General features: G+C 43.1%; 1 protein-coding gene across 2 annotated transcripts in view; it reads left to right on the top strand.

The window, feature by feature from the left end:
- The first annotated feature begins 2,669 nt into the window (after positions 1 to 2,669).
- The window catches only part of LOC123598969 (lymphocyte antigen 75), a 135,432-nt gene continuing 127,586 nt past the window's right edge, over positions 2,670 to 10,515 (top strand). The window contains exons 1-2 of one of the 2 annotated variants that reach the window (XM_045479961.1): positions 2,670 to 2,857; positions 8,256 to 8,627. In XM_045479961.1, the coding sequence (XP_045335917.1) occupies positions 2,764 to 2,857; positions 8,256 to 8,627 (466 nt within the window). In that variant the 5' untranslated portion in view covers positions 2,670 to 2,763. The remainder of the gene's footprint in view (positions 2,858 to 8,255; positions 8,628 to 10,515) is intronic. The other variant, XM_045479962.1, reaches the window with a different exon arrangement.

The following is a 10,515-nucleotide window of genomic DNA, read 5'->3' as shown; positions in this document are numbered from 1 at the left end:
CATATAACCTAGGTGGAGTATCAGTACACATGTAACTGCAGAGCTTAATTTATAACATGTAACTGTAAAACTTAATTTATAAATTAGGTACACTAAGAGATTAATAATAGTAACTAATAAAAAACAATTATAACAATATACTGCAATAAAGTATGTGAATGTGGTTTCTCTTCTTTCTTTCTTCAAAATATTGTACTATACTCATCGTCCTATTGATAATGTGAGATTGTAAAATGCCTACATATGAGATGAAATGAGCCAAATGATGTAGTGATGTAGATTTAGGTTACTATTGACCTTCTGACCACACATCAGAAAAATCATCCGCACTGTGGTTGACTGAGGGTAACTGAAACCACAGAAAGCAAAACCACAGATAAGGGGGGATTACTCAAACAGCAAGAGGCACTATGTGTTAAATATGAAGTGAACAGAATGCATATTATCCAGATGTTTGGAATCCCCAAGGGTTAGTGTCCTTCTTAGAAACGTTTTATATAAAATGTGAGATTTGAGCACAGCCTTAACTGGAAGGGTAGAACTAAACCAAGGGAGAAGGAAAAGAAGCATTCTACATTGGAGAAAATACGGATATATGGGCAGAGATAGGAAAAGGCAAGACAGATTCAGACAGGTTGACTGAACCAAGGAATGACATAGGAAGGTAAATAAACATAAAGGGTCAGATCATAGAGGGGCTTGCTTTATCCTAGATGAGTTTTCCTTTTGTATCACAGGCTTCTTTGAGACTCTCAGGAAAGCCCTGGACCTCTTCTGCTCTTTCTCAAAAAAAAAAAAAAATTTTTTTTAAGTGCATTCATAAAACTGTATATAATTTCAGGCATTCACAATCCTCCTGAACTCCCACTTAGCACTGAAAGGATGTGAGCAGAAGAAAGGTCATATGTTCCAAACAGTGTTTAAGATTCCTTTGCCTAAGAGGACAATTGTTGGCAGGGAGGTCAACTGAGAAACTACTGCAACATAATGCAAGCAAGAGCTCATATGGCCCTATGCTAAGGTGTGGCTCTAGGAATTCATTTAGTAAGTAAACTATTTTTTTTTTTTTTTGAGAGCTTACTCTGGATGGGGTCTGTGCTCAGTGTAGGAAGGTAATAATGAGAAGATAAGAGCACAACTGTCAAGTAGCTCCAAGTTGGGCAGGATCAGAAAGGCAAGCAACCACAAATGCAGAGGGAATCAGGGCAGTAGCAGATAGTCTTACTCAGAACTTTCCATTGCCCAGTTCTAGAGAATCAAGTCAAAGTCTTTGACATAATATTCAAGGCATTTCACCAAACTTCCACAAGTTACTTCTCTGCTGTCATTTTCCACTTAGGCCTCCACCACAACTACTTTTAACACATACACACACACACACACACACACACACACACACACACTCGCGCGCGTGCCCGCACCCGGAAGGGCGGTCATACTGGACTGCTGTCCTCTGCCCCTGCTTTGCAATTTTCCTGCCATTCTGTTACATTTTTCTCCAACCAGCTATGCATGGTCAAATTCCTACCCACTACCCAAGACCCAGGTTGAGGTGCTGTCTTCCTTGAAGCTTTGTCCAGTCTCCCCATTCATTCTGCCCTAAGTTAACTGTGTGTGCCTCAGTCTCCCCTAGTACTCAGTAAGCTTGAGCCGGCAGGGATGTTGTCTCTGTCTTATCCTGGGAGGAGCCCCTCCCCATAATAGCAAGTGCTTAATATATTTACTGAACTGAAGGCCCAAGTCTGGGGAGAGACCAGAGTCAAGGTTAGGAGTCATCAGCAAAGCCTTGGCAGGTAAAATCAGGAGAGGCAACCTAGATGTTCTTCTCCTCCTGGAAGCATTCACTCTCAGAGGACAGGAATGAAGGTGTTTCTGGGTACACACCATGTGCTTTTATGGGGTTTGAGAATATAGGACATTCACATCCAGGCAACTTAGGTCAGCCTATTTATAATGATTGCAGTTCCCACAGGGAGAGGATAAATATTATTCTCACATTGCTGGTTTCGGGTGCACACTTCCCATTTCCACTGGATTATTATTATTAATTTTTAAGAGAAGAGCTTACTTGCAAAGGTCAGATGGTTATAAGGCCTAAATCGTTGAAAGTATTGATTGTACGTTCACTCAAATAGCTCTTGCTTTTTCATTCCTTAACAATTGCGGGTGAAACTGCAGAGTGCGATTACCTTGCCTTTGTTTGCACTATCCGAAAACACAAGACGCAACTAAGGACACCTGAATTCCTTGGCTTGATAGCAGCAGCAACACTACGGATGCAGACTTCCGCCTTTGGGGTATGAGAGGATGTGGGTGCCTCTCCAGCCCAGCCCGCAGTCAAGAGGTCCTCCCAGACAGGTGCGCTAGGCAGAGAACAAAGTCCTAAACGAACCCAACCCACACACCAGGAAGTTGCCAAGTCCCGGCAACTGCCGCGTCTCCTCAACTTTACTGAAGAAGAGTGGGGGCCATGACCCCCAAGCCCGGTAGTCTGAGCGACACTCTACAGTCTAACTCCGCGCTCACTTCCCGTCTCCTGGCGGGTCGGTCCTCTAGAAGGTGCGCGTAAGTTCGTCTTCCCGCCAAAGAGTCCACTCACTTGCCCCGCCCCGCCCCGCCTGATTGGCCGAGGGCGGAGGGGGCGGGGCCGGGATTCCCCGGAGGCTCTAGGCAAAAGCGCCGGCCCGGCCCGCTGGGCGCAGCGGGAGGAGTGGGTCCCGCGTGCGCCCGAGGACCCGGTTGGACTGCTGGGGCCGGCTCAGGATGAAGACGCGCTGGGCGACCCTTCGCCGCGCGGCGGAGCTCCTCTTGCTACTTCTCAGGTGCTGCGAGCTGGCAGAGCCCTATGGCCGCGCAGGTAACCGCGGGCGGGCCAGGTCGGCGGCGGCTAGGGCCCTCGAAGTTGTCAGGTCTGCCGACTTTCCTCGCTTGGGGTTAGGGCGGCGCCCTGGGTCTCGTCACCTCTGCTTTCCTCGGGGGTCTGGAGCCGAACATGTGAACCGAAGGGGAATTCTGGGGTAGGAGGAGCTCCCTGGCCCTCGGGCGCCTGGAGGATGGAGGGGTGGGGGGGGGTGGGGGTAGGGCCTTTATGGTGCTGAGAGAGAACAGTCCACCTTAGGGAAGGCTCATGACCTTTTCTGTGCCGGTCCCCCGCCCCTTCCTCGTCCTGAAGCCTCCAAAATCTCACCTCCTTAGAGTAAAAGGCTCTTCAGGAACCCCCACACCCCATCCAGCGGGTCTCGCCCCTCCTTCGCCTCCTGGTCACCTTGGCCACTCAGTGTCTAGAGGAACTTTCTACCCATAGCGCCCAGAATGATTAATGATGCCCCAATTTAGCTGCACGTCCGCCAACGTGCACGTCCAAAAGGAAGTCAGGTTAAGCCATGTCTTCTAAAGTGACCATGATCATAACTTCTTTATGATGCCCTCCCCTAAAGCCTTGAGCGGCGATCTTTTCCCCTAACTGCCTTATCAGCTCCAAAACACCCCTGCGAGGCTTCACCCCTGTGAAGCGCAGGTGGCTTGTCCAGAGACCTTCCTGCCTCTAACTGCGGAAGCAGGACCAGGAATAGACTCCCTTCGCTGATGCTCTGGGTAGTGCCAGCCTCACCATGCCCCCTGGCAGCAATCGGAGTTTGCTTTTACTTTCTTTTTGCCTTGGCAAAAGATGCCCCCGAGGACTTTCTTAGTCAGGCTGCATAGCGAGTGGTCAGTGGGCCGTCACCACCTACCACTTCTGTTCACTTTTCCTGTATGAGGAAGTAAAAGATGGGTAAGAACTTTTTTGAAAACCCGTAGGCTGCTTGTGGTTCTTATTTTCCTGTAAAAGCTAAACTAAGTTACTGCCAGATTTAGACTTTTTACAGAGCGTGATGTGAAGAAGCTTCCCAGAGTGTGAGTGACATCACCCTATCTACAACAAGGACCTTTTAGTGAATGCTGATCTGATTCACACTTCTCCATTCTCCTTTGACCCTCCCTGTTGGAAACTGCCAAAAGTCCTTTACTGGCTGTGAGAATTCTATTCCACCTGCCCACAATCCAGGTAGAAATATTTCACTGCCACAACTAACCACAGTCAAAACACCCTGACCTTTCTGTCACCGAAGACTTGGTTTCCATCTACTTCTGCTTTAGTCTTATCTGTTTTTGTCTCCCCCACAGAACTCAAGATTTCCTTAATTTTTGCAATCTCTGCAATCCCTGGCCTTTCTCATCACCCCAAAGCAAAGAACATCAGCTTAACTCCATTCTTCCTGCACTAGGTCCTGACAGGTATTTGATTTCCTGAATCCTTCCTCACCCTTAGTAGCTGCTCTGGTCTGTTTACTACACCCTCAGACCAGACTTATGGTCCCATTAAGGGAAGCACTGGAATTTTGAAACCCTAGCCATTTGAGTAATTTGTTTGGCAGCGTGTCAGCTTCACGATGCTGGTAATGGCATGCACTCTGTCACATGTATGCTGTTAGGTTTGTGCAGGAGACCTGTGTTGCTCAGGTGCTGAAACACCTAATTTCAACACCTAGTAGTTGCTCTGTGCCCTTGGGGAAATCCCAATTGCTTGGTTTACTTTTTGGCCTCCTGGGAGAGCTAATAGCTTGAAGTAAACCAATCCTTCTAGGACTCCTGAGGTTCTCACCAGCCCATAACACCCAATCTGAATGCCATGACTTCCTGACTCCTAGTAGATTGTCATGGACCCAAGGTCACTTCAGGACCTGTTTTTGAACTGACAAACCCAAACTTCTGATTCTTTCCTACTCCACATGTATGATCTGTGTACATGGTGGTGACTCCATGAAATGCTTAACATTGTGGGCTCTAGAAGTTCCCCTGAAACTAAAAATACTGCAATCTTCATCCTTCTTGCCTCTATCTCCCTCTCCATTTGTCTGTGATTATAAAATGTTGATGTCCAACTTCTCTTTGGAATGTGCAAACCTCTTTTGTTGAGGTAAGACAAGAATTACCTAATGATTAGGCAATAAGAGATAGTTTTCCTTTGATGAATGTGGAATACTAAAAACTCATTTTCAATATATGATAATACTACTTAGCCATTTCCTCTCAGATACCACTAGAATATTTCTATGAAATGAAGCATATAAAAATGCTACTAGGGATGATGAGGCTTATTTTCATCAACCTCTGCCTTTTAGACTTGCCCAAATATTGTATGTGGAAGTAAACATTAAAATTCCATTTAGGATATATTATAAGATAACATGAATAAGATGCAACATAAGGTTGTCAATAAAGAATCTTTTATAAGTTGCTGTGTAATTACCTTTTCAAAGTGTAATATATTTCTGAAATATTTTATTTACCCTTATTTAACACATTTTATAAATAAGGAATTATTTTCACACTTCCTCAGTCCTTCCCACCCTTCAGTCTACCATCCCGATAGGGTCACAAGACTGAGGCAGACTGAACTGCTTCTGCGAAGGGTAAGGAATGATATGGGGAAACATCATGAAAAGATGACTCTCCCTACCTTATATATTATGTATGAATTCTTACACATACATTATATATGAAGGCTAATGGCAAGTTTCCTTAAATCATATCAATAATTAATGTATGTGCTAAGGGAACACTATGGATGTCAAACATTGATTGTAAATAGTTAAAAGACAGATTTAAAATGAGGCAAGTATTTAAGATCATAGATGTTACAATTAGGTAAGAAGCTTGGCAACTCCTCTTTTACATAGCTTTTCCATGCCATTCCATACCTCTCCTGTAGTCTTTCAGAGTTCCTACAAACTTCTTTAGTCTATGGGTGTCCCAGAAGTAAAACATACAGTAAATGGGAAAGGGTAATTTTTTTTTCACTTCCAAAGAGTATTTATAAAGCATCACTGTTACCTAAGTGCACATACCTGATGCTAATGGGATTAGGATGACCTGAAATGCTACTAGCATTAGCATGACATAATAAAGTTGTGGACATCTGTTTAAGAACAATATACAATGAACTTGGCAAAGACCAGTAAAACCTGAAAGTCTAGGAAAACTTATCTTGTGGAAGCATAGGATATTAGTACTGAAAGTGGCTAAGGTATCTTAAACTTCTCTGCTTTCATCTTACATTTGGAGATACGAAGACCCTGGGGAGATTAAGTGACTTCCCCAACATCTCTACCAGCTAACTGGTAGTGGAGGTAGGTCTTCAACCTAGCACCCCTAACTCGTATTCCACTGCTTGTGCCACTATACTAAGAGCTATAGCTTATCTATTGGATTCTGCAAAGGCAACTTGAAAGAACTTTGAAGCACTGCAAAGATAGCAAAACTCCTGCTGGCCCAGCTCACCTATCTGGGATCAAAGGGCAGAGAGCAGAGTGCCCACGAAAGAAGGCAGTGAGACCACAGGACAACGGAGGGAAATGTTCCAGCAAGGGAGGTGGCAGCCTATTCTCCTGTAGAAGCAGACTTCTTTTTTTTCTCCAGTAACTCCTGATACTTTGGAATACGAGATTTATCTTGGAGAAGTGAGAGAATAGTTTGGGAAAAAAGTACCTCATGGGTCTGCGTCGATATTGAATTTGTAGGAGAAGCACACTGGAGAAATTGTGAGCGATAATCTTCTAAGACAGTATGTTTTCCTCTTTTTGTTAACTATCCTCCCAAATGGTGTCCATAAAGCAGAGAATGGCAGAGAAATGTCCAAGAAGGAAGGGTGAGGGATGGAAGTTGCTATGACCAAGACACCTAGCTGCAGCCTTACGTAACATTTTAAAATACAGAGTTGAAAGCAGAAGTAACTTAAAGTTTTACAGGATTTTGTAGTTGTTCCTATTCTTGTTGCTGCTGCTGCTATTTAAAGCAAAAAATTCTGTTCGAAGTTCAAGCTGAGATTTGACTTAATGGTATAGTTATTATTTATATGGTGAAATTTCCCCTCAAGTCCTTCGTATAAGAATTTTTAACTCTGAAAGCCTGTGAATTATTATCAGAAAAGGTATGTAGCGTTAGTAAAATCAATGGTTGTGAAGCTGGCATCAAAATGAAAGTGCCTTTTGGGAACTAAAAATTTACAGGTCCTTCTGCTGAACCCTTTGGTTCACTGACAATGATTGTTTAACTGTCTTTCAGCTTTCCTCTCAGCAGCATGAACTTTTGTGCTATAACTTCAAAAATTTTTTCTTTCTAAAAGCACTGGCCAAATTGTTCAACTGTAAGTTGTTGTAACAGATGTGAATCCTGTTCCACAAGCTCAGGTGTGCAAGAAACCATGCATTACTTTATTTTCATAGAATCAGATTAAATTTTATTCTGAGGTCCCATTCCACCAAGTTAGCAGAACTTCAGTTTTTGTCATTACTCAGGTCTTCCCCAACTTATGCAAAAGTGGCAGGGAAGCGTTCAGGGAAGTCCCTTCGTTCGCCTTCAGCTTATGCTCATCACTTTGGAGTTTCCCACTGTCCAAACCTCCTGGCTGTGGAATTCTGAATCCCAGGTGATTTCTGGAGCTCAGGCTCAGCCTTAGCCTCTGTAGGTGATCCACACAGTCAGCACTCTCCCGACCCCTCTCCACGGCTTCTCATCACGTTCCTGTGGGTGCTAAGGTAGAGCTGATCACAGTCCCTCCTCCCCTCAGAATCCAGATCTTCATTTCCTCTCATCACTTTACCCCACTATTCTACTTCTGCCCCCTCAGAAGTCTCTGCATCTCCTCTGAGAAACGTTCATGCCATGTAATAATTTACCCTGCCATAGTAGCTAATATAAGCAAGACAGAACTGTGGTCCTGAATAGGTTCAGGATACTTTTCATTGATCGTAGACCACCTCTCTAAGGAAGATGAAAACGAAGGAGTTTCTTCATCTCATTAAATAAGGGGGGGCAGATATTTCACGGAACAATAAAAATATACATACCATTCTAAGTGCTTTACCTGTATGAGCTCATTTTAACCTAATACCTACCATATGGAAGTACTATTTTACAAAGGAGGAAACTGAGGCATAGTGGTTAGATAACTTGCCCTGATCACATGGGTAATAAGTAGCAGAGGCAGACTATGAACCTAGGCAGACTGGCTCATGCTCTTAATCCACACTATACTGCCTCTCTGACTACCACTGTCCTCTGACCTTGTGTAAGTGCATTGCAGTTTATAGATGTTGGAGGGTGAGAGTAATCCCGGAGTGCTCAGACTCCCCTCAGCAAGCAGGGGCCAAGGCACACTAACCACACAGTTCAGAATCCTGAAATGTCTTCTTTAACTGTCTGTTTTGACTCAGGCAATGATCCATTCACCGTTGTCAATGAAAACATGGGCAAGTGCATCAAGCCACTGAATGACTGGATAATAGCAACGGACTGTGATGGAAGTAGGGACATGTTATGGAAGTGGGTGTCCCAGCATCGCCTCTTTCATTTGCAATCCCAGAAGTGCCTGGGGCTAGATATTACTAAACCTACAGACTCCTTGAGAATGTTCAGCTGTGACTCCAGTGCCATGCTGTGGTGGAAATGTGAGCACTACTCTTTGTACGGAGCTGCCCAGTACAGATTGGCTCTGAAGAATGGACATGCTATAGCAAGAACAAATTCATCTGACGTCTGGAAGAAAGGAGGCACAGAGGAAAACCTCTGTGACCAGCCTTACCATGGTGAGTATTGGAGAGGGACTTTAGTCATTTGCTGTTGGGTTTGGTAAATGTGACATTGAACCTGCACAACTGATCACAAATAAAGTCATGCATTGGTAAGGGCAGTGAGCTAGCATTCAGTTTCAGGCACAGTGCAGTAACATTGAGCTACCCATGTGAGGTTGGTGCTGTTTTTCCTATTTTACAGAAGAGGTTAGGTACCTTGTCAGAGGTCACACAGTCACTCTGTAGTAAACCTAGGATCTGAAATCTCTCTGATGCTTGAGCATATGTATTTCCTATGATTACATTCTGAACTACAGAGGGAAAGAAATGGTAGAGTAACAGGAAATTCTTCATAAAGGGTAAAATTCAAATGACCTAGTAAAATCAAACTTTTTATAAGTTAAAAAAGAAGAAAGAAAAAGAAAAGAAAAGAAAGAAAAAAGAAATGTATTTCTCCTTGGCAGATTTTTATGTAATGGAAAAACTTCAAGACCTCGTGTGAGTGAGTTTATTTCTATTTTTGGCATGGCGGTCACACTTTGATGTTTGTGTTTATGATTCAGCATTTTAAGAGTGGACTTTTTCTCAATTACTTTCAAAAATAAATACAGTTCACCCTTGAACAATGTGGGGGTTAGGAGCACTGACCCCCATGCAATTGAAAATTTGACTCACCCAAACTTAACTACTAATAACCTATTGTTGACTGGAAGCCTACCAACAACATAAACAGTTAACACGTATTTTGTATATGTATTACATAATGTATTCTTACAATAAAGTAAGCTAGAGGAAAGAAAATGCTATTAAGAAAATAATAAAGAGGGGTGCTTCGGTGCCTCAGTCAGTTAAGCATCTGACTCTTGATTTTGGCTCAGGTCATCATCTCACAGTTGGTGACATCCAGCCCCAAGTCGGAGCCTGCTTCGGATTCTCTCTCTCCTTCACTCTCAGCCTCTTCCCCACTCATGCTCTCTCTTTTTCTCTCTCTCAAAATAAGTAAATAAACTAAAAAAAAAGAAAAGAAAATCATAAGGAATAGAAATACATTTACAGTACTGTACCGTATTTATCAGAAAAAAATCCACATATAAGCGGACCTGTGCAGTTCAAACCCATGTTATTGGAAGGTCAATTGTATATGAATATTGCCTATGACAGAGCTGATCATGAACTTTGTTCTGCATCTAGAAACTGGATTATAACAACTTTCCAAGTCAGAAGGAGTAGATTTATTTTTTTTAAACCTCTAAATGTAATTTGGTATCACCCAAGCAAATCTTTTTCATCATCTTGTTCTGAATTACATCAAATGTTTATATATAAATATATATTTAATTATCTTATCTAAGGCTTAACCCTTATCTCACCTTTGCTCTTCTTTGTAAATTTATATAGGTTCACAGGGATTTTTCTTTTCTCTTAAAGCTCACTTAAGCTAAATTTGGCTTTCTGTCCTTCCCATAACACACACAAATTTTTCTCCTGTGGTAACCTATTTCTATTTCCTACTGAAGATGCATCTGCTTCTGAGATGTCAGGTTCTGCTCTTAACGGGAAAATATTGGAAAATTAGATATGGGGTTTTCCTTTTTTTAATCCTCGATCCTTGACTCATTGAACAAGTCTGTTTTTGCTAGCCAGCTTCCTCCTAACATTAAAAAGCAATTGCTAGGGGTGCCTGGGTGGCTCAGTCAGTTAAGCGTCCGACTTCAGCTCAGGTCACGATCTCGCGGTCCGCGAGTTCGAGCCCCGCGTCGGGCTCTGGGCTGATGGCTCAGAGCCTGGATCCTGCTTCCGATTCTGTGTTCCCTCTCTCTCTGCCCCTCCCCCGTTCATGCCATGTGTCTCTCTCTGTTTCAAAAACAAACATTAAAAAAAATTAAAAAAAAAAAAAAAAAAA

Source organism: Leopardus geoffroyi, chromosome C1 (assembly GCF_018350155.1).
Source record: "Leopardus geoffroyi isolate Oge1 chromosome C1, O.geoffroyi_Oge1_pat1.0, whole genome shotgun sequence".
Taxonomy (NCBI): domain Eukaryota; kingdom Metazoa; phylum Chordata; class Mammalia; order Carnivora; family Felidae; genus Leopardus; species Leopardus geoffroyi.
The sequence above is the reverse complement of the archived record's forward strand: the minus strand, read 5'-3'. Positions and strand labels throughout refer to the sequence as shown.